Below are 24,543 nucleotides of genomic sequence, written 5' to 3'. Positions count from 1 at the left end.
TTCGTATCGACAGTGATGTCATCCGTATCGACAGTGATGTCATCTGTATCGACAGTGATGTCATCTGTATCGACAGTGATGTCATCCGTATCGACAGTGATGTCATCTGTATCGACATTGGTGTCATCTGTATTGACAGTGATGTCATCTCTATCGACAGTGATGTCATCTGTAATTATGGTGATGTCATGACATCATGTGATGTCATATACTGTAATGATGTAATATTCCTAAATATGAGATTGCTTCAACTGTTTTTTTTAATGGAATATTATGCAAGTTGTTCTTGCCGTTTTGGGCTAGAACAGAACTGAAATCATTTTAAAGATATGATTTTCCAAAGTTTGGAAATTCCTGTTTTTTTGTTTTTTGTTTGCTAACAAATGCAATTTTCAATGAAATCAATTGTTAATGTTAATGTCAAGTGTCAAGTATCTCTTTGGTTTTGAAGATATCTCTATGAGTTCCTTCGAATGCATTACTTAACATTTTCCATGTCTGTCATTTTCAATTTGCCACTAAACTGGTGATATTGACACTAGAGAAAAACGTTTGCGCATGCGTGCATTTCAGCACGTTTTCTAAGAATTTTGAAGAGTTTGAGCGAGAAAACAAATGTTTGTTTTCTCCAAGTATGCAAAAACTTTTGCGAGTATACTTTTGTCAGACCACGATACTGTATTAAATAACACAATATGAATTAACAGATCAAAAACAGTTTTCCGTGTTTGATACTCTGCTCAAAACACGCAGGATGTCTAAGTAAATTCTCCCTACATGCAGTCTTATTCAAACTGACCAATGAGCACGCGCGATAGATTAAAAATGATGGCAGCGTGTTTTGAAACATGGTTTTCGACCAATCATAGCGCGCGTAGTATCCCAATTATTTTATAAAGAAGTTTCAAGCATGGACACTAAGTTTTGGCATTTTGTGAAGTCCAATTTATCAGGCATGTTTGAAAGTCAAATTTACATATGATTTGACTAATTTGCATAAGGATGCAGAGCATGCACAGATGTTTTTCACTCGTGTCGATGATGTCATATTCCTGCCAAAAAAATTAATGTAACACTGGTAAAACTAAGAAGAAGAATTTTTTTGAATTTAATTTAAAATTATAATTCTAGCTATCAGTCTGTCAAGCTGGATGAATTTCTAACCTTTACTCTGACTGGTTATTATAATTCTAGCTACTTGATGATCTGTGCATGATGACAGTCATGCAGGATGTGTGACAGTCCTGCAGGATGTGTGACAGTCCTGCAGGATGTGTGACAGTCCTGCAGGATGTGTGACAGTCCTGCAGGATGTGTGACAGTCCTGCAGGATGTGTGACAGTCCTGCAGGATGTGTGACAGTCATGCAGGATGTGTGACAGTCATGCAGAACCTTTGCTCTACATACATACATAAACTTTATATCCACACAATAAGTAATTAAAGCATACGCTTATGGGGTTGTGCATCAAAATCAAATATGATTAAAATATAAAGGAAACCAATAAATATTAACCTAAATAAATAATCTAAAAAAGAATCTTATAATCGAAGAAAAATTTGAAACCTAAGAATATATTCGAATCTAAAATATGTAAAAATGCTTAAAAATATTTATAGTCCTGCTAATACTAAAAATTAAATTAAATCGGATTGGTTTATTTCCAGCGGCTGCCTGTTCTCTTGGTGTTAATGTTGGTGACAATTGTAAAGTGGAGGATAAGGATGCTGGGTATGTCTTTGACTTGAGCCACATACCAACCAGACCTTACTTTGATGGGAATTTTGCAACCGTCAAACACGATAAATATGACTACTATTTACAAGTGAGTAAAATACTGATCCAACTATGTAGCTTCACAGGTTTCATTAAGGGTTAAGAATGCTTTGGTAAATGAGCAAAATTATCTGGCTTAAACCACCATTTATAGCTTGGTACATAGTTAATGGAGCGGAATAATTGTTCTATGTTTTTGTTCGACTTTATCCATTGTCATATGATGTTGACTCTGCACAAAACGTTCTAAAATACTTATTATTTGTTAATTAATCCTATATGATTAATACTAATTATTGTTTATTGAAAAAGAAATTGCCTTTTTTCATGCTTTCTTATTTATCATCTAGTAACTTAACTGTATCTGCGCGGAAATGTTTATTTGCATGGCTTATGGTGATCGAATGAAAGTTTTCACTTTCAAAATGTTCATACATGAAGATAATAAGGAAATGAGTATTTTCAGCCATACTTGCTTTGGTCCATTGTGCAGGGTCAGTATCACCTGATGGTACGGTTCAACATCAAACCCAAAACAATAGCTTTGCTCTATAGAGTTTCAAAACCATTCTGCTCCATTAAAGTGCACATGAACCCTTCGACAATACTTTCAGTACTGATTCTACACGAAGTAAATAGTTGAATGGTAAAATATTTCTTGATTTGAGTGATGCGTTTCTAAGTTATGAAGGTTTATACTTCCAATATGCTAATGAGTGTGACGTCTATTAAGGCTTAATCAAATATACAAAATCGAACTGGTTCATAGAAACAGTATTTAAAAAGCATCATTATTTTACTCATGGTTTACACGAAAGCTATTTACAATTTTTATTTTCAAAATGGCCAGCATTTAGTATTACTAGTTACAACAAAAACACTCAAATACCTTACCTGACGTCATCATCATTAACATATTGGAAGTATAAACCTTCATAACTTAAAGACGCATCACTCAAATCAAGAAATATTTTACCAATCAACTATTTACTTTATGCAGAACCAGTACTGAATGTATTGTCAAAGGGTTCATTTGCACTTTAACTATACTTGGTAATAGGCCTTTTGCAACAACAAGTTACACAACCCTCCCCCCCATAAAAAGAGACATTGTGTCAAAATGAACAATAGAAATGAAAAGAGCACCTCAGTATTAGTAAGAAGGCAAAGTTTTAGGTTATAACATGTAACAGCAAGCTATGCCATCCAGCACATTTTCCCATATGAATCCTTTTAAAATATTCAATTTGTATTTAATGCCATTCCTACTGTAGTCAACATTATAAGCTAAAACTTTGCCTTCTTACTAATATCGAGGTGCTCTTTAGATTTCTGGTGTTCATTTTGACACAACATCTCTTTTTACAGGGGGTAGGGTCACATGACCTGTTGTTGCAAAAGGCCATTTTTAAAATGTTCACTTTTATAGACTCTCCGGATAGTTCATAATTGACCTTTTATTATTTCAAAACTTAATGAAACCTCCAAGCTTTCTAAAAAAAAAAATTTGCTATTGTTCTTGTAAAAAATCCACAATAGAGGTTTAGCACAACCATGTGATGGCGGCCATGTTAGATAGCGGGAACAATACAATTGATTTTGATTGAGAAATAATTCAGTTCCCCAGAGTAAAGGGATTTTATTGTTCTCTCACCTAACATGGCTGTTTGCAACATGATGGTCCAAAACCTCTATGGACTGGAAATGACAGTTATTGACAGCAACCAATGATTAATCCATGCAAAGCTATCACAGCCTTTGATTGGCTGAAGGCTACTCAAACATGAATTCTGATTGGTCTATTTCTCCAGGTATGCAAAGCAGCCAATGAAACGTCCCAAAGACCATGTTTCATGAATGCAAGTGCTTGTCAAAAGGATTCATCTGATAGTAAAAACCCAAAAATAGTCTCCATGGGATTGCCAAACTTGAAGCTCTACTATTATGACGGAATAATAAGACTGACGTATAGTGGTGGAGACAAGTGCAGCAACAACAAAGCCAGGGAGACCCATATTTCATTTGTCTGTGACCCCAGAGCTACCCATAATGGTGATGGGTTACCCGAGTATGACAGGGAGGAACACTGTGTTTATCATTTTAGATGGCCAACCAAGTATGCTTGTCCTAGCAAGGTAAGACTTTACACAAAAGAACTTTTCCCCAGACAGTCCCACAATTCCATGCAAAGTATCAGAGATAGCGGAACAGTTTTTAAAGTGGGGGGCTATAGTCCTCTCATCCCCTCCCTTTTCAACCCACACAAAAATTAGACAAAAAAGCTTTCATATTGCCGTGATATTTCACAATCATTTGAAATCCACACTATTATACAACTATTTCATAAAAGGTTGGTGAAGTTTTTGTTTCATGTTGCAAGACCGAAATTTGTTGTGGGCGATAAATGTGTAAATAAAGTCAGCTCGGAATAAAATATGCTGGAAAAACATTCAGACAAAATTTGGGAAATTCCATATTATTGTGATCATTTGCTGATCATGTCTGCATCACCAATAGTGCATTTTGGACTTGTAAGGGCGGATCCAGGAGGGAGGGGGGGGGGGGGGGGGCAAAGGGGGGCTGAAGCCCCCCTTCAGCAGAAAAAAAACAAAACAAAACTGAAGAATTAGAATGATGCTTTTTTTATTGTTTTCTGTTGTATTGACGGAAGAAACTCAATTAGCCCCCCCCCCCCTAAAATTTTGGCTGGATCCGCCCTTGACTTGGTGTGCAACATGCAACAAAACTGTCACCAACTTTTTTTGAAATGGATGTATACGTAGCTGACTTTAGGCTGTCAGGTTGTCAGCGGAAATGAGGTCACAGTTTCCTGATCATCTTCTTCCAGGTAGTGGAGTGTGCAGCGAGGTCTGGTAGTAGCCAGTATGATCTTTCTAGTCTGTCCAAGACTGACGATAACTGGCAAACACGTGACAGCTCGACTGGAAAATTCTACATCAATGTTTGTCGATCCCTTAACCTTAAACCAGAGGTGTCTGGGTGTCAAGGGACATCGGCTGTATGTCTGGTCGACAATTCTGGAAATTTCATAAACCTTGGTTAGTCTGTGGAAGCTCTTTTAGGCAAAAAAAACTGTGTTTCCTGTTGCTTGAGAAAAATAATTGGGGTCGGTAGGTCGGATTTTTTACTGATACGACAGTGGAAATGAGCTGAGTGCAGATGGCGGTAATTTCTATGTAATAGTCGATTTATTTTTTTAGGTAATGTGGATAAATCCCTGAACGTCACATCACAAGGAACTATCACAATTACTTATACTAAAGGATCACGATGTGATGTTGAACGTGAACGCTACTTTGAAACTCAAATCATGTTCATTTGCAAGAAGGGCGCTACGGTAAGTAGTGAGGTTTTGGTATATGGGCTTTCTCTTTCTGCGTTGTACACACCTATTTCAAAAACTTGTCATCGCCAAAGGTGATAGGCAATAGGCAAAAGCAATAGGAGATTCCGAGATCCAAGAATAGCTGACATGACTTTTGTTTCTGCTTCTTATTCTCGTCAATGACCCTGCAAGTAAACATTAAGAGAGAATTCTTTTCGTATTCAAGCAGTGTATAACCCAAAAACTATTTTCTTGAAGAAAGGCTTGTTAACTTGTTTTGAAGTGGAGATGACTGATGAAAGTGGAATCAAAGTGTTCACCCAAAGCAAAAAAATTATTCGAAAATGAGGTTTAGGCCTTCATTTACTTATTTCCCATATATTTTCTATAAAAAAGCCTGACAAAGCAACATTCTAACACAAATGCAACAAAACATCTTTGTAAAATTGAAAATACCGCTTTAAACAGGCATTTTATCATAGTACATCAGTTTCTAACTGTTGAAAAAAGGTTTTGAGTGTTAAGCCAAAACGAAAATTGGGATCAAAACTCATACGCAAGTCTAGTTTTCGTGCTTTTTGCCATTATTGCTCATTATTGAAAAAAATTTCATCTTAAAGTCTTGATGCCTGTGGGGAATAAACTGATAATTTATGTTATTGCGAATGATATTAGAAGAAAAAAGTAAAATCCTGAAAATGCAGGTCTTTTTTACGATGTGAGTTTTCTTAATCCTTTTTTTATATTATACATAGGACACTTCTCCTGCCTATCAAACCAAAGATAAATGCACATATAAATTCCGTTGGGAAACTGCTTCTGCTTGCCTTATCACCAATGTCGTGGGCTCAAACTGTTCTGTACAGGACCCCAAGTCAGACACTGTCTTCAATCTCTTCCCTCTCAACCGAAAATCTGATAATCCCTACGTTATGAAAACACTAGCTGGAAGGACTTTTCAGTTGAATATATGTGGTAATCTTCAGGCAAAAGCATGTGGCCAAGGTAAGGGTGACGTTGCTGTTTGCATGAACGAAACAAATGGTAACGTGATCAACCTTGGAGTTACGAGCCAACAGCTGGCCTTCATGGGAGAGACGTTGGTCTTAACTTACAGGTAAATATGTCAGGTCAGATTACAAGCAGTTTGTAAGATAATGAACATGGTGCATTGTGGTCTAGCTTGGGTACAAACATCTTTAGTTCATCATGCCTTATATGGCTACGTGCAAGTTCAGAAAATTGGCGGGAAATTGTCTACACCTGTTATTCACTTTTGAGCCCAATAGACCTCTTCGGCTCTGACGTAATGTTTTCCCATTTCAGACCACCTGTCATTCCCTAGAGTATCATTTCTTTGTTTAAGGTTTGCGCTCGGTTGCACATGAGAAGACACATGAATATGGATACAAGTCAAAAAAAGAATATTATTCTCAAGGGAATGACACGTGGTCTGAAATGGGAAAACATTACCCCAAGCCGAAGAGGTCTATTCTCTGTTATTTGTTGAATATGCTCCATCTCAGCCTTTGTACATCAGTTTCTGACCAAGAAAAAAAGGGAATTTTATAAAGTTTTGAAAATGAAAATGAAATGAAAATGGCTGACACTAAACAAATATGAAAGAAAGACCGCAAATACCGTAGAGGAAAAGTGCGATTCCTTTAGTGTTTTATTTTAATGTTTGCCTCACATCTAAGACAATTTTAAGAAGTGCAAATAAATACTGTTGTTTTTATTGAAAAATCTTTGTTTTTTTAGAAATGGTGACCGTGATATAAACAATGGCTTTCCTAGGATCACAAAGGTTAGGTTCTATTGTAACCCTGAAGAGCCCCTTGGTCAGCCGAAGTACATTGAACAAGCAAGCGAGAAGGATGGTGAAGTGTTCTACTTTGATTTCCAGACGTCTCTGGCGTGTTCTGCCAAACAGGTGCAGTGTGCTGTTGTGGGTCCCAGAAATAAGAAATATGATTTAACACCTTTGGGTTTAATAAATGGTAAGTTTGTGATTCTTCGCCTCTCTTGACTGACCAACCACCTCTCTTGACTGATGAACCACCTCTCTTGACTGACCAACTCTCTTGACTGATCACCTCTCTTGACTGATCAACCACCTCTCTTGACTGACCAACCACCTCTCTTGACTGACCTCCTCTCTTGACTGACCACCTCTCTTGACTGACCACCTGTCTTGACTGACCGCCTGTCTTGACTGACCGCCTGTCTTGACTGACCACCTGTCTTGACTGACCACCTGTCTTGACTGACCACCTGTCTTGACTGATCACCTGTCTTGACTGACCACCTGTCTTGACTGACTGCATGTCTTGATCGACTGCCTGTCTTGACCAACCGCCTTTTCTCCCTAGGTAACTGGGAAGCAGTAGACACCCGTGCAGCATACAGCCATCTTCACTATTACATCAACATATGTAAGGCTATCAATCCTTCAGCTTCCAATGACATCAAGTGTCCAGGAGGTGCCATAGGTGCTTGTCAGGTGGACCACAAGACATCCATGGGACATAATCTTGGTTATATACAGAGTAATCCTGTAATTACGTCTGATGGTGAGGTAACCATACGTTACTATGGTGGAGATGCTTGTCATGGTAAATACAACAGAAGCACAAGAATCAACCTGTCTTGCTCAAAAACTATGGTATGCGAATGAATGAATGAATGTATCAATCAATCAAAAACTTTATTCACATTCAAATTCTTAATAGTACATAGATGCTAATATCTAATAACCTGGAGAACCCGAAGAAAAACCCTTGAAGCACAGGAGAGAACCAACAAACAACTCTACTCATGTATGACACCAAGATTGGCAGGACTCGAACCCAGTTCACATGGGTGAGAGATGACAAATTTGCGATGCGAGCCACCCGTGCTTCCTAAATACACCAGGTTACACCTGGTTACTCTTGTGAGCCATCATATTAAACTCTAATACACCAGTTTCGCATTCGATGCATACCGCTGTTTTTGAAGACCACAGACTCATTTGCACAGGCTTATCCTCGTTTATAAGTCAGCTATTCACAGATACCATTAAAAGTCCATGGGATTTCAAAACATTGGTATTGTAGAACTTGCACATTCATTACATTACAGTTGACTTTTGCAAACGATTTGCTCTTAAGCGAGGCTAAGCCTGTGCAGATGAGTCTGCAGTCATAAAATACAGCGGTATTTACCGAATGAGAAAAGGGACTATCGTCTTTCCTTGTTTCTTTCACAGGGATCCCCTGTGTTCCGTGGAGAGACCCCTGAGTGTGAGTACATCTTCCATTGGGAGACGCCCAGTGCATGTCCGCTGACCAGTGAATACGGCACGGGTTGTACAGTGATTGACAGGCAATACAACTATCAGTTTAACTTTTTGTCTTTGAGTGGAAAGGATTATAGTGTTTCTGGCCTCCCTGGCGGCGGAACTGTGAAGTTTGACGTGTGTGAGAAGATCACAGGCACGTCTTGCAAGGGTGAAAACGTTGCAGCCTGTCTGAGTACCGCTGGTGCATCAGGTAACCTTTTATTGCATTGATTATTTTCCGTAGAACTTGTTAATTTTGGCAATCTCTCCCTACTTCACGTGTCATATTGGCCCTTGATAATGAAATTCTTTGTTTGCATGTCATCAATGCTTACCTAATAGACCATTTTGAAATCCCAAATTACCGCTGTGTTTCTTGATTACTGACTCATTTACACAGGGTTAGCCGCTCGACTTTGTGCAAAATATTCACGTGTTCCAGTCAAGGTCCGTCAAGTTTCAAAGTGTTTTTATTGTTGAAGTTGTGCAATCTTTACTTTACCGTTGGTATTTGTGAATATTTAAACACTGATTCGAGGCTAAGCCTGAGTAAATGAGTCTGTAATCAAGGAACACAGCCGTGATTTTGAACTCGAAAACGATCTATTTATCTTGTCAAGTTTTACTGATAAACAAAGAAATGATTCTCAAGGGAATGACATATGGTCTGAAATTGATCTATTTAAAAAAAGGTGGTCCTGTTTTTTTTAAATACTTTTGTAATAAATATTTTTTACAAGGGGAAAAATTGTTCTAAAGATTTTAAAGTGGTGAGGTGAAAACTGGACCAATGGTACTGGTGGTTAGGGCCCTCAAGGGCGGATCCATGGGGGGCCGCCCCCCTTCAGCGGAAAAAAATCACAACAAAACGAAAGAATTAGATGCTTTTTTTATTGTTTTCCGTTGTGTTGACGGAAGAAACTCAATTAGAACCCCCCCCCCCCCCCCCAATTTTGGCTGGATCCGCCCTTGGCCCTGGGATATGAATACGATGCATATTTACATATCTTTTCTTTATCTCATCCAGAGGGCACAATCTTGGGCACGACATCCAACAACATAACCTACCTGGACGGGGAACTCTTCATCTTGTACCGCACATCAACCTGCTCCTTGAAGGTAACCTTTGAATGCGACCAGGAAGGCAAAAACAAACAACCAGTCTTCGAGAGTCTGAAGGACACCTGTTACTACAGCATCCGCTTCCCAACTATACTGGCATGCCGACCCTTTGCGCATGTGCAGTGTAGTCTTCGGCGGGAAAGCAACGATAAGATGTCGGATCTACAGTATGACTTTACACCTCTGGCAAAGAGAAATGGAAATTGGAAGGTAGATGGGATTATTTTTCTTATTGCCATCAAAGTGTATCAGTTTTGTTATCAGCATATCATTTTGTTATTGCAGGCAGTGACGTCTTCTTCATCCAATACTAGCCCTACTTACTGGATCAACGTTTGTCAGCCGATTCACCAGACCGGAGATGCCAGATCTTGTCCTCCGACTGCTGGGGTGTGTAAATATGATCCTGTAAAGAAAAGGTAATGTCGATAAATTGTCAGTATAACTAACATTATCATCAACATCATCACTGTGGACCACTAACACCACCATCACCATTTCATCCTCATGCATCTTCATCAACACCATAATGTGCCGTCACCATGCATACATCATGCGTCATCATCAACACCATCATCATTTCATCGTCATGCATCTTCATCAACACCATAATGTGCCGTCATCATGCATACATCATGCGTCATCATCAACACCATCATCATTTCATCGTCATGCATACATCATGCATCATCATCAACACCATAATGTGCCGTCATCATACATACATCATACATCATGCATCATCATCAACGCCATCATCATCAACACCATCATCATTTCATCGTCATACATCTTTATCAACACCATGTGCCGTCATCATGCATACTTTCATGCATCATCATCAACACCATCATTTCATCGTCATGCATCTTCATCAACACCATAATGTGCCGTCATCATGCATACATCATGCATCTTCATCAACACCATAATGTGCCGTCACCATGCATACATCATGCATCATCATCAACACCATCATTTCATCGTCATACATCTTCATCAACACCTTAATGTACCGTCACCATGCATACATTATGCATCATCATCAACACCATCATCATTTCATCGTCATACATCTTCATCAACACCATAATGTACCGTCACCATGCATACATTATGCATCATCATCAACACCATCATCATTTCATCGTCATGCATCTTCATCAACACCATAATGTGCCGTCATCATGCATACATCATGCATCTTCATCAACACCATAATGTGCCGTCACCATGCATACATCATGCATCTTCATCAACACCATAATGTGCCGTCATCATACATACATCATGTATCATCATCAACACCATCATCATTTCATCGTCATACATCTTCATCAACACCTTAATGTACCGTCACCATGCATACATTATGCATCATCATCAACACCATCATTCACCGTCATCATGCATACTGTACATGCATCGTCATCATCAATATCACACATAAAAATCTGATGTCAATTCGTTTTTACAATAACAAAAAAAAAAAACCTTCTTATTTTTACTGATCAAAACAACCAACGGAAAGAGCGCGCGCTCGTTGACGTCCGTTTTATCTGTGTGTCTTCTTACTGATGATAAAAAATAGCCAATCAGCGCGCCAGAAATTTATAAGTTATTGTAAAAAAATCTCATTATCATCACCACAACCAACGTTCATTCTCATCTCATCAGCAGCAGGAACAACAGCAAATTTTATTAAATTCTTTTTTTCAGTTATACAAGTCTTGGATCGCTTAGAAGTGGTCCAGTTGTAGAAAACAATAATATCTACCTTTGGTACAAAGGTGGAGACCTCTGCACGACAAGTGCTGACAAAACGATCCAGTCATCTGCTAAGATACTGATGCAATGTGGTTCGTCGACCGAGGTACTGCAGATCACGGGGCCAAGTGGAAGGGGCTTTTTTCATTTCCCCCTTTCTTCCTTCCTTCCTTCCTTCCTTCCTTCCTTCCTTCCTTCCTTTCTTTTTCTCTGTTCCCTTAATTCATCGTTTCTTTATTTTCCCGTTTCTTTGTATTCAGTTTCTTTGTTTCTTTGTCTCCCTCCCTCCCTACCATCTCTCTCCCTCCCTACCAACCTTCCTCCCTCTCCTTCCCTTTTCCATTCACTATCTCTCTATCTCTGCTTCGTTTCCCTTCCCTTCCTTCCCTTCCATTTCCTTCCCCACACCTTACCACTAAATCCTTCTCTTTCTCCCACAGTCATCTCCACAACTCATCAATGAATACTCCAAAACCTGTTTATACGAGTTTGTCTGGGTTACGAAGTACGCCTGTGCCATCAACACAGCAAGCGTCAACATAACAAACGACTGCACTGCTGTCCACCCTCAGACCAAATACAAATTTGACCTAAACCCTTTATCAAGTAATGGCATAGAGGTCAAAGATGAAAGAGGATATTATTATCTCTTAAGCGTTTGCAAGGTTTTGAACGACAATAGAGGTATGTATTAATTGACATGCAATAAGTCCTTGTAGTGCATGTTTTCCTGCAGATAGTGATCAAGCTAGGAAAGATATTCTCCTCCCTTTTAAGATTTTTTCATTGTATTTTACCTGCCCGGCAGGATTCCCAGTGACTTTTAACCCATGTCCCTGGGACCTCTTGAGATCCTCGACTGTTGCCTGCAGTGTCCCACCACCAGGTTGCCATAAAGTCCCCTTCACAGTTCCCTGCACCATCTTGAAATGTAACTGTGCCTGAAGTGAGACGAACGTTGAGCTTGTAATGATAGACATATTTTCAATACCTTGGACAATTATTCACGTTTCTATCATTGCGAGGCCACAAGGGTTCCAGCTTCGATGCACAGGCAAACTTACCTTTCAAGATGACGCAGGGAACCGCGAAGGGAAATAATAGTTGTGCAACGGCCTGTTTTTCTTAAAAGTCGTACGGGCTCATAAGTAAACAAACATGGCGGATGATATCAATATTGGTCTATTTTATGTACGCCGCCATCTTTGATATTTACTAAGTCCACCTTATTTTTCGCGGAAAACCGTATTCGTCAGTACCACAGGAAGACCAATGTTTTTTTCTGCCTTCGTGCTCCCTTGGTTGCGGCTGTCACGTGTGAACCTCTCTAAGCAAAGTCGAATATTTTTATGACTTTTATCTTTATTCTTTTCATGGTTTCTTTAGCTAAACCCTGCGGCGCAAGTTCCGGCTCGTGTCAGCTGTCCTACGGAAGTAAAAACGTACACAACAACGCCGGAAACTTCAACAAGCGTCTGTCTTACAACGATGGTGTGTTGACCCTGAACTACAGTGGAGGGGATTTATGTTTCCACTCCAACACACATCGACAGACGTTGATTTCGTTCGTTTGTGATCCCAAGATGACGAATGATCTCGGCAAGCCTGTGTTTGTTGCTGAGACAGATGACTGTAGTTATTATTTCACCTGGCACACCAAGTTGGCTTGTGAGAGAAAGGTAAGGGTTGGTTGGATGCTGGTGATTAGCTGAGATAGGCATCACGTGATCTGTAGTTACTATTTCACCTGGCACACCAAGTTGGCTTGTGAGAGAAAGGTAAGGTTTGGTTGCGTGCTGGTGATTGGCTGAGATAGGTATCACGTGATCTGTAGTTACTATTTCACCTGGCACACCAAGTTGGCTTGTGAGAGAAAGGTAAGGGTTGGTTGGATGCTGGTGATTAGCTGAGATAGGCATCACGTGATCTGTAGTCACTATTTCACCTGGGACACCAAGTTGGCTTGTGAGAGAAAGGTAAGGTAAGGTTTGGTTGCGTGCTGGTGATTGGCTGAGATAGGTATCACGTGATCTGTAGTCACTATTTCACCTGGCACACCAAGTTGGCTTGTGAGAGAAAGGTAAGGGTTGGTTGCGTGCTGGTGATTAGCTGAGATAGGTATCACGTGATCTGTAGTTACTATTTCACCTGGCACACCAAGTTGGCTTGTGAGAGAAAGGTAAGGTTTGGTTGCGTGCTGGTGATTGGCTGAGATAGGTATCACATGGTCTTTTCTTGCAAACGATTATACGTTCGCAGATGAGCCTTCAAATTGTCTTTAAATTTTGTGAAATTCAGTTGGCCTCGATAGATTGTTGGGATTGGCTTTTGTCACTTGTTATTTGTCTGTCCGTCCTTCCGTTGTTTTCTAATCTATACTTTTGAATTATATCTCTCTTTTAAAGGTTGAGTGCTCTCCCGTGGAATATGGAGGTGATACAAACACCAAGTACAACCTGCATGACCTGGCCAATGACCAACAGAACTGGGTGGTAAGGACAATCTTTTCCTTGCTCGATTCTTTGCTTCGTTCCTTTACACCCACCTCCCCTTTGTCCATTAACTTCTTTGTTACTTTCTTCCAGCCTCTCCTTCCTCCTTTCTTTTCTCCTTACCTCTCCCTCCAACCCTCCCTTTTTCCTCGCTGCTTCCTTCCTTCCCTCCCTCCCTCCCTTCCTTCCTTCCTTCCTCCCTCCCTTCCTTCCTTCCTTCCTCCCTCCCTTCCTTCCTTCCTTCCCTCCCTCCGTCCTTCCCTCCCTCCCTCCCTCCATTCCTCTCTCCATCCTTACTCCCTCACTCCCCCCGCTCCCTTTCCTTCCTCCCATTCGTTACTTCATTTGCTTTCTTCACTGGATTTCCCTCGAATACCTAAAGTAAGGCAACGCACTCTTATTTATCCCTGTATTTCAGGTGATGCCCCTGGATGGCGATTACAAAGGCTCTACCTTTTACATCAACATCTGCCGATCTCTTGTACCTGTCAGCGGTGTTAACTGTCCAGCAGGAGCTTCAGCTTGTATGAAAAGTAAAGATGGCAAGACTGTCCAGGTAAGCGATACCATGCTGGTCTTTTCTCTCTCTCTCTCTCTCTCTCTTCTTCTCTTTCTTATTTCCTTCCATCCTTTCCTTTGTTCCATCCACACATTCTCACACGCTTGCTTACTTGCTTGATTGCCTTCTTTTCTGCTTGCTTGCTTCCTTGCTTGCTTTCTCGCTCGCTTGCTTCCTTCCTTCCTTCCTTTCTTGGTTCGTTTGTTCCTTTTTTGCTTCTTTCCTTCTTTATCACTTTCCTGACTTCCTTCCCTCCGCTTTTTAGTATAACCGGTACTGAATACACCATATTTCAAACGTTTTGTTTTGTTTTCCCGTGTTGTAGAGCCTGGGACGAGCTGTCAGTCCACCAACCGTAAACAAGAACGGAAAGATTGTCATCAAGTATCAAAATGGCTCAAATCAGGCCCAGACAACCATTGAACTGACTTGTAATCGAGGATCTCTCGTGAGTGTTCCAAAGTCTTGTGTCCAATTCAAGTCAGGGCATGACTAACTCACAAATTGAACCCTGAAACAACCTCTGGGCTGATCTAAGTCAGGGCATGGCTCACTCACAGATTGAACCCTGAAACAACCTCTGGGCCGATCTAAGTCAGGGCATGGCTCACTCACAGATTGAACCCTGAAACAACCTCTGGGCCGATCTAAGTCAGGGCATGGCTCACTCACAGATTGAACCCTGAAACAACCTCTGGGCCGATCTAAGTCAGGGCATGGCTAACTCACAGATTGAACCCTGAAACAACCTCTGGGCTGATCTAAGTCATGGCATGGCTAACTCACAGATCGAGCACTGAAACAACCTCTGGGCCGATCTAAGTCATGGCATGGCTCACTCACAGATTGAACCCTGAAACAACCTCTGGGCTGATCTAAGTCATGGCATGGCTAACTCACAGATTGAACCCTGAAACAACCTCTGGGCTGATCTAAGTCATGGCATGGCTAACTCACAGATTGAACCCTGAAACAACCTCTGGGCCGATCTAAGTCAGGGCATGGCTAACTCACAGATTGAACCCTGAAACAACCTCTGGGCCGATCTAAGTCAGGGCATGGCTCACTCACAGATTGAACCCTGAAACAACCTCTGGGCTGATCTAAGTCAGGGCATGGCTCACTCACAGATTGAACCATGAAACAACCTCTGGGCTGACCTAAGTCAAATTGTAATTTAGAGTGTTAAATTTTGCGGAGGGAAGAAACCGAAGATAAACCCTTTAATCAAGGAAGAGACCTAACAAATAGTGAACACACTTGTCTATGTTGTGGTCTAACCTAAATCTTGTTTTCTTCAGGGTAAACCGGTATTAGTTTCGGTAGACAGCAAGAACTATGTTTTCAGCTGGGCCACGTTGGCTGCTTGTCCTCAGAAGGAAACTCCTCAGCCTAATAAATGCCGTGTTTATGATAACAATACGGAATACTTCTATGATGTCAGCCCTTTGAAAAAAACCCCGAATAATTTTATATCGGTAAGTACTGTACTGGATACTTGAACTGACTGGAATAGAGCGCATGCAGTAAAACTATGAAATAAAAACAAAGTTGATACTGACAAATAATAGCTATTTAGTGACTAATAGTTGCTAGCACTCAACCAGAACAGTTATTAAACAAAAGACACAAATGGTCTCTTGTGTATTTGTCTTTGTATGATGAATGTTCTGGTTGAGTGATAGCGACTATTAGTAACTAAATAGTGCTATTTGTCAGTATCAACTTTGTTTTATTTCATGGTTTTACTACATGCGCTCTAATGATGGATTGGGATTGGTAAGTTTGATCATTATGCGAGAGGAGAATGATGATGGATATGGGGATGTTTTGGATGACGTTAATACAGTATGATAATGATGCTTGATGATAATGATGCAGAAAGATGATGATACTGATGATGATGATGGTTAATGACTACGATGACGATTATAGATGATGATGATGACGATGACGTACTGAATGCTCGAACCGACTGGAATAATGATGGATTGGGATTGATAAATAATAATAATAATGATAACAATAATCATGATAAAGTTGATCATAATGTGGGAGAAGACTGATGGTGGGAATTTGACGATGATCAGGATGACTATTACATAGAATGATGATGATGCTTGATAATAGTGATGCAGAAAGATGATAGTGATGATGATGCATGACTACTATCATTGAAGTATAGATGTATGGTAGTATAGAGTCCATGATAAAATGCCTATTACTTGAGATCAACTTGTTTGATAATGACACCAGGCACACCCTTTAACAAAATGTCTTTTGCTATCCAGCTGACAGCACCAGACGGCTCAAAGGTCTATGCTTCTGTGTGCGGCAGCCTCGCGATAAAAGGATGTAATGGAGACGGAGCGTGTAAAATACTTAACAACAAGGCAACATCTCTCGGCAAATTCCAGTACATAAGCATGGCATACTTAAATGATGAGCAAATGCTGCTTCTTAAGTACTGCAGTCAAACTTGTACCCAGCAGGGTGAGGCATAAGGCAAATCTTTTTGACGTTTAGGTCCGAAAACAGAACCATGAGGGATACCATGTTCGGTCATTGACCACGTTTGGGACCTAGAACAGACCCATAAGATTACATGTAAGGTCATAGATCACGATTGGGACCTAGAACAGATCCTTGAGGGATGCCATTTAAGGTCATTTTGTAGAATTATATTTTGACGTATTGTCATGCATGACCAAAGTTGAAAACGGATATTGTTTAAACCTGTACCCAGGAAAGTAAATCACGAGAGCGACAAGGCATTGAGGTTCTATGATAGACCCTTGTGGGAAGCCATGTGAAGACATATTATTTTGTAGGATCATATTTTTCTTACATGGGTTAAGTTAAGAGACAAATCCAGTCATTAACGTTTAGGCCCCAAAACAGAACCGGGGATTGCATGTGAAGACACAGATTATTTTGTATGGTTATATTTTTATTACATGGGTTAAGTTATTAGGTCCCAAAACAGAACCTGAGGGATGCCATGTAAAGAGGTCATACATTTTTTGTAGGATTATATTTTTAACGTGTTGTCTTGCATGGAGTTGAGACGGATAATGTATTAGCCAACAAAGTAGATAAATGGGGCATTCTTGATTCCTCCTGTGTGACTATTAGAAGTGACTATAAGAGACTGTGGTATCTTTTTAGGTGCGAATAAGGTGGTATCTACGATAATGTTTGTTTGTGATGAGAATGCCGTCGACCATGACCAATATTCATTGGACAGTGTTGGGGTAAGTCAACTATCTTGTCAATAAACTCGTTTAGTGCGGATGTAATTTCTTTCCTTTTCAGACCTCATTATTCAAAGTTTTTGTTGTAACATTTTTAGGACGGTGGCGCAAATATCATATGGAAAACCAATCTCGTCTGTCCCCCAGCAAGGCAACAATGTGTCCTCAGTGACAGCGGCTTTTTTTTCGACCTAAAACTTCTCTCAAGCAAAACTAGGAGCTGGCATTATACTTCCAGTAAAGGATACAAGTAAGCCATATGGGATGAACTCATAACTTTCCTTAGCCCTTCGCTCATGCGCGCAAGCGTTCAATAACTTCTTTAGCCGTTGCTACGAAAACGTGTTGCGGGGGATTTCCAAGCGCTGCCAAACTTTAATTCTTCATTAAGAATAATCACACTATAACAAGAAAAACCTGTTTCCCTCTTCAATGCGCATGCCTGAAATAAAAGGTGCTGACCAGACAGCGAAGGCTCATGTACGAATTAGAAGTCTAAGACAATCCAGAATATTTTATCATACTGCTTTGGTTTGTCTGCAGGTTTTGGTTGAATATTTGTCGAGGGGTTGAAGATCAGACAGGTTGTCCTCCTTACGCTACTGTTTGTGCTCAACTTGGCGGGAGAGACTCCGAGATCGTTGCTTTGGGCTACGGCAGAACACAGCAAATTACAAGAAGCCGTGAGTAGCCACACTTTCCTTTCTTCAGTTAATTAGCACCAATTGTCTTACTATTCTCATGAGGGAACAGAAGTTTGAATAAAAAAGAAAATTCGCGAAGCCATCATGCAAACGGCCTATTGATACGAAGTGTTTGATTCGTTCTTTTCAGATGAAGGCAATCAGATACTAGTACGATACACGGGACAATCTAACATCCCTGCCTGCACCAAGAAAGGAATATCTGCTGAAGTCACTTTCCAGTTTACTTGTGGAAGGCATGTTGGAACACCTAAACTTATCTAGTAAGTAAATAATCTTTAGCTGAGAAAAAAAACACTTCAAGAAAGACTCTTAGTCAAAAGCAAACCGGTTGACTCACTTGGTTGATATCGGATTGTTGTGCGGGAGGTCGTGGTTCAAGTCCTGGCCGGTTCAACACTCAGGCTCTCAAAGACTACTTAACTGAGGAGAAAGTGCTGCTTTTGTAATTACATCTGCAATTACATCAGCAATACTATAGACCTTAGACCACGTAAAATGGAGGTCCTCTCTCCCCGTACAACCTTACCATATGCATTGGAGGGACGTCAGTGAATAACTCAGGACGCAACAGGGACCGCGGAGCATATTGAAAAGTGGGGGACTGGCATTTGAAAATTAAGCGTATTGAATCAAATTTCGGATGGAAAACGTTTTTTATTTATATCCGTATTTTTGGCGCCAAACGTGAGGGGACTGTTCAGAAACCATGGCAACTTCGACACTGTGTGGACTTAGTGGACTTTACTCAGTAATGGTTTCTCTATGGACTGATTGTGGGATTGGTATGGGAATTTTAAGAGGGTTGGAAATTTGAGCAATGTGCCTCGAAGGAACCCTGTGTTCCTCTCAAACTTGACTTGTTCAGTAGAAAGTTACGTGTTACCTTTCCCATTAATACTTTTTCTAATAAACATTAATAACCATTAATATTACCATTCTAGTTCCAGTTTTACAGCCTGCTCATTCACGTTCTCTTGGGCGACTAAAGCTGCCTGTAAATCAAGGTACATTTTACATTTTACTTTTAGATTTGCTCTTCATTTTTTCTGATCACCCTTCGATTCAAATGCGTAAATAGTTGCTGGTAAACACAGCCTGGAAGGGAGCCTTCCAAGTGACGGGTGGTAGTGGTGGTGTAGGTGTGTGTATTTGGGGGGTTCAAGGGCAGTTTGGGGGGTAGTGCACTCACCTCTCACTTCTAGGGCCTCACGTTCAATTGATGGACTCGGCATCACATTTTGTTAGAGTTTCTTGCGTCTCTCCCTTGATTTAAGGGGTTTTCTTCTTCTTCTTTTCTTTCTTGTTTTTCCACGCTACGCAAAACCTAACACGCTAAATTCCAGTTCGGTCTGTGAGTTAGGCGTGTCCTGACTTAGATCAGCCTAGAAGTTGTTTCAGGGTATCTATTAAATGTGAAGGTCTTTTCTTCTTCTACAGACCTAAGGAGCTGAAGATGTCTGACTGCCAGACGAAACACCCAGTGACAGGTCGTATCATAGACTTTAAACAGATCGATAAAAGGTTGGTGAACGTTAAATGATAGACACTGCACGCAATGTTTCTCCATTTCCATGAGGCATGGTGAGGCATGATTAGGCATGATGCATGTTGTATGATGCGTGATTCGAGATGCGTGATGCATGTTGCGTGATGCGTGATGCATGATGCATGTTGCGTGATGCATGTTGTATGATGCGTGATTCGAGATGCGTGATGCATGTTGTATGATGCGTGATTCGAGATGCGTGATGCATGTTGTATGATGCGTGATGCGAGATGCGTGATGCATGTTGTATGATGCGTGATGCGAGATGCGTGATGCATGTTGTATGATGCGTGATGCGAGATGCGTGATGCATGTTGCGTGATGCGTGATGCGTGATGCGTGATGTATGTATTCTTCTCCGAACTGTTTCAGTCCCAAACGCGTCCAAGGAGACAAGGGGCAAGTTTATTACTTCAGTCTTTGTGGTAAGCTCGGCTCCAGTGCCCCATCGACGTGCTCTGGTAAATCCCTATGTAGAGGAGACCAAGGATATAGTGTCTTGTCCAAAACACTTCATTACGAAGGTCAGTACGCAACGGAACTAAACATTTCCTTGATTACAGGCTCATTTACTCAGGGTTAGCCTCGTATCAGTGTCTAAATATTCACGAATACCAACGGTAAAGTAAAGAATGCACAACTTCAACAATACAAACACTATGAAAGTCCATGAACCTTCACATGAATATTTTACGTGAACTCAATGCCAACCCTGAGTATCAGAGAACTTGAAACTGGAGTATTCCGCATTAGCCATTCCGGGGTTGAGGAAAAAACTGTATCAAGTTGGCATTGCATTGCATTGTGGGACTGTTTGATTGGACACATTTCCAAGATGGCGTCTGTTTCGTCCCCTAAAACCGCCCCACAATGCACTACAATGCCAACTCGACCCAGTTTCTTTCCTCAATACCGGAATGGCTTATAGCGATACCATTGTGATGTTAATAGGCCAACCATTTTCTCAAAAGCTTGTCACAATCATCGAAACGCTCTTGCTTCCACATGAATAACAAAGGCTTTTGTCGCAAAACAGCACGACGAAAGCGAAGTCGTACCGTATCTTCCCTTGTCCGTAACTTTCGTTGTGATAGTATAACACGCACAAAAACCATGGGAAGCCATTTCACCGTTACAGCATGTTGTACTGTGTACATTTACATGGTTGTCTGTCTTCGCGTTATTGGTTGACAAATGTTATGATGTGTCATTTTAGATTACACCTTCGAGTTGTGGATCAAAACGACCAGTAATTGTCCCGCAAGCCCCAAGAATAAAGAAACATTTATTATTAACTTCCAGTGTTCCGATAAAAATGTAAGTATATGTTTATTAGCTTTTAATAATATCAAGATAAAACAAAGCAAAGATCAATTTCATCGAACCTTGAAACAACCTCTGGGGTGTTCTAAGTCAGGGCATGGCTAACTCACAGGTAGAACCCTGAAACAACCTCTGGGCTGATCTAAGTCAGGGCATGGCTAACTCACAGGTAGAACCCTGAAACAACCTCTGGGCTGATCTAAGTCAGGGCATGGCTATCTCACATCGAAATTTTTTCACATACGTCATGAAAGCTCAGTTCTGCAGTGAAGTCATTTCTACGTCACGATCTCAGATCATCTAGGAGGTATTACACCATGAAGCTAACGTCCTATTAAAACATTTCGCTGAGATATGCTATGTCTTTTAGCAATACTTATGCCGATTGTGTCCCCACAGGAAAGCCCCGTTTTCGAGTACGCTTCAAGTACGTGCCATTACGTGTTTTCGTGGTCTACACCGATAGTCTGTACGAAGGACAAGTAAGTATATTACTACCAAGATAACAGCAGATTTGACATTGCCATGGTAATGTCGTGTTCGAGTATCGACTATCTATTTGTTAATTAGTTCTGGGTGCAAGAGTACCTTGTTTAACCCTCTTGGGTTGTCTCTCTTGCACTCTTCACCTTTCCATTTTTTTTCATTGTAATTTATGTATCACGTATTTATGGTAAATAGAAACCTTTGAACCTTTGAATGACAAGAGAATAACACGTGGTCTGAAAAGGGAAAATATTACAAAGCCCAAGCAAACCCGATCTATTAACGTATGCCGATTAACCTTTATGCTTGTTTTAGGAGTGGTAACATAGATGACAGGACCACAGGAGCTCAGACTGGTTCGTCTTCTGGTAAAAAGGCGGGCATTGCTGTTGCAGTTATTTTCACACTACTTGGTGTCGCAGTACTTATATTTCTCTTACACAATCACAGGAGACGGTAAGATATGTATAACACGTATGAACATTCAATGAGTTTTTCCACTAGATAATCTAATGAACGCACTTCCATGTAGTGAACAGAAATTCTCTCTAAGTTTTTCATTCTTATTTTTTATCCGTCTATTTTCTTCTTTTTCTCATTCTTCTATCCCTTTCATTTGTTTTCTTCAGTTTCAGTTGTTTTTATTTTATTTTTAAATATATATTTTTATTTCTTACTTAATTTTCCTTTCTCCGTCGTTTTTTTCCAGAACCGTCTCTATTGTTCCATTTACTTATTTCATTTCTCATTTTTCTTCCATTCTTTCCCTTTATACCCCAGAAATTCTCTTCACTTATCACAATTACCTCTTCCCAGTCCCTCTCTTTCCCTTCCACCGCTGACCAGGCATAAAAACTTACTAATTTAAGTACATTGGTTAACTCATTTATTCACACTCCCTTTTTTCCCCAGAAATGCACTGCTTGTGTTTGTTCGTTCTATTGTTAGAAGAATTCGACGTAAAGGAGGAGTCAAACGCTCAAACGCTGTGTATAAATATCAAAAGGTAACAGAAATCTCTTATCGAAAACAATGGCAGACTCATTACGGTAGACCCTGAAAAATTGAAGTTAAAGTCATATCGTGTAAACATTGTGTGGTGGGATACCTGTGGCAAATTTTCACTGTTGGCTTCTGTTGACCCTGATATTAAAATTGAGAATCTGTAGCGATGGTCTTCCTGTGTTTTATTTTCCAGATAACAGTCGAAGACGAAGAGGACAACGATCTTCTCCTTGGATTCAGTGACGACGAGGAGGAGCACGAACATGACCACGAAGAAGACGACGAAGAAATGCTTACGTTATGATAATGTCATACAGACATACAGGCCGAGATGGACTGGTCCTCATACCGCTTGGGACTGGTGCCCAGGGTTAAGAGGACTGGTATCTAGTCAGTGGAGGACTGGGTACATAAACCGAGAAGAGCCTGGTAACTAGCATGTGAAGAGATTAGCAAGACTTACATCGGCCTTTAAGCAAAAGTTAAGTTTAGTGCACGTTCATTCACTGAAACCTGTTAGTCACAGAGCAACAGTTTAACCCCTCAGGGGCTCCCATGGGAGTATTTTTCCTCACAGTTGTGGTCAAAGTCATATTGTGAAGACTTCACGTTCCAGACATCGCACTGGTTAAGTATTACTTATTTGTCAGGGGGGAGGGGTCGGTAAGTAGTTTTCTAATAAGATTTTATTTTCTAGAAAATTGTTTAGGAAACAAATTGTGATAGGGTTTAATAGTTCGTTTATAATTCAAGGGGTAGGGACCAAAGATAAAATAGTCCGACAATTTTACCCATACCTCCCCTGCTAGTAGTTAATAGCACGAAATGAATTCAGCCAATCAATACGTCAATGACGTCATATTTATATAAATACATTGATATAACGAAAATATGACGCAAACTTAAAGTCAAGGATATGATTATCTGTAAAAAAAGTCTAAAAATGTGTAAAACGACATGGTTGGGTCTAACCAGTAAAATCGTACAGGCGTTCCAATTTGTAAAGCTAGGGAGTTGGGGCGAGGAACAATGGCATGGAGCACTTACCCCTAGATAATTTCATCGCACAAGAGAATACCAGTATTTTTTTTTTTTTTTTTTTTTTTTTTGTATTTCACTGTTTTCTATTCGTATTTTTTTAATTTCAACTTCCTTTGATTTCATTGGTACATCATTATTAAGCGAAGTAACCATTGCAATCAATTTGGTTGCACTATAAGTCATGATTATCAGGATAATATTAACAATAATTTAAGTATTATTGAAAACGCTTCATATGAATAATTTAATTTGTATGCCGCTTATTCCAAGATGGCGCCCGGCCGAGAAAAGCTAGGTCGAAACAAGAGAGCTCGGAATTTTTATTAGGGGTTGGTTCACACTTCAACATAAGCATTAACATTAGCATAAGAAACATAGTACTATTGTAATGCTTATGCTTATGCTTAAGTACGTTCGGTTCACACTTTGGATTTCACAAGCATAAGCATAAGCATAAGAAAATGGAAAAGTTTCAATTCCTTATAATTTGTGCGAGCTTCACACTTTTCTTACGCTTAAGTTTATGCTTATCTTATTATCTTATGTTAAAGTGTGAACCAGCCCTAAAAGTAAGCTTTGCGCATGCCTTTTAGTGACATTTGCTATGACTGTGAAAAGTCACGCCACATGGCACGGTCATGGTTTAACCAATCACAACGCTAGAAATTACAGCGCTGCATTTCACGTGATTTCAATTGGTAGTCATTCGAAAATTACTTCAATGTAAACTGGTTGGAAAATTGAAAATGATTTCTAATGCTTTCATTAAATAAAGTCTTTGTTAAGATTCGATATT

At 40.1% G+C, this 24,543-nt stretch overlaps 1 protein-coding gene across 1 annotated transcript in view; it reads left to right on the top strand.

Moving 5' to 3' along the window:
• LOC116298984 (cation-independent mannose-6-phosphate receptor) overlaps window positions 1–24,539 on the top strand; it is a 29,920-nt gene extending 5,381 nt beyond the window's left edge. The window contains exons 7-36 of the mRNA XM_089038533.1: window positions 1,669–1,826; window positions 3,589–3,912; window positions 4,626–4,836; window positions 4,999–5,135; window positions 5,879–6,240; window positions 6,885–7,123; window positions 7,496–7,788; window positions 8,374–8,656; window positions 9,473–9,777; window positions 9,853–9,986; window positions 11,287–11,440; window positions 11,775–12,018; window positions 12,721–13,013; window positions 13,740–13,826; window positions 14,245–14,382; window positions 14,711–14,833; window positions 15,687–15,863; window positions 16,677–16,878; window positions 17,554–17,639; window positions 17,738–17,889; window positions 18,183–18,322; window positions 18,474–18,606; window positions 19,288–19,350; window positions 19,784–19,867; window positions 20,265–20,416; window positions 21,109–21,209; window positions 21,615–21,697; window positions 22,017–22,157; window positions 22,614–22,707; window positions 22,900–24,539. Coding sequence (XP_088894659.1) covers window positions 1,669–1,826; window positions 3,589–3,912; window positions 4,626–4,836; window positions 4,999–5,135; window positions 5,879–6,240; window positions 6,885–7,123; window positions 7,496–7,788; window positions 8,374–8,656; window positions 9,473–9,777; window positions 9,853–9,986; window positions 11,287–11,440; window positions 11,775–12,018; window positions 12,721–13,013; window positions 13,740–13,826; window positions 14,245–14,382; window positions 14,711–14,833; window positions 15,687–15,863; window positions 16,677–16,878; window positions 17,554–17,639; window positions 17,738–17,889; window positions 18,183–18,322; window positions 18,474–18,606; window positions 19,288–19,350; window positions 19,784–19,867; window positions 20,265–20,416; window positions 21,109–21,209; window positions 21,615–21,697; window positions 22,017–22,157; window positions 22,614–22,707; window positions 22,900–23,010 — 5,204 coding nt within the window. The 3' untranslated portion in view covers window positions 23,011–24,539. The remainder of the gene's footprint in view (window positions 1–1,668; window positions 1,827–3,588; window positions 3,913–4,625; window positions 4,837–4,998; window positions 5,136–5,878; window positions 6,241–6,884; window positions 7,124–7,495; window positions 7,789–8,373; window positions 8,657–9,472; window positions 9,778–9,852; window positions 9,987–11,286; window positions 11,441–11,774; window positions 12,019–12,720; window positions 13,014–13,739; window positions 13,827–14,244; window positions 14,383–14,710; window positions 14,834–15,686; window positions 15,864–16,676; window positions 16,879–17,553; window positions 17,640–17,737; window positions 17,890–18,182; window positions 18,323–18,473; window positions 18,607–19,287; window positions 19,351–19,783; window positions 19,868–20,264; window positions 20,417–21,108; window positions 21,210–21,614; window positions 21,698–22,016; window positions 22,158–22,613; window positions 22,708–22,899) is intronic.
• The last annotated feature ends 4 nt before the right edge of the window (window positions 24,540–24,543 follow it).

The sequence above is a fragment of the Actinia tenebrosa genome, unplaced genomic scaffold (assembly GCF_029948245.1).
Source record: "Actinia tenebrosa isolate PJP-AT-01 unplaced genomic scaffold, QUT_ActTen_1.0 PGA_scaffold5__44_contigs__length_20552954, whole genome shotgun sequence".
NCBI classification, from domain to species: Eukaryota; Metazoa; Cnidaria; class Anthozoa; order Actiniaria; family Actiniidae; genus Actinia; species Actinia tenebrosa.
The sequence above is the reverse complement of the archived record's forward strand: the minus strand, read 5'-3'. Positions and strand labels throughout refer to the sequence as shown.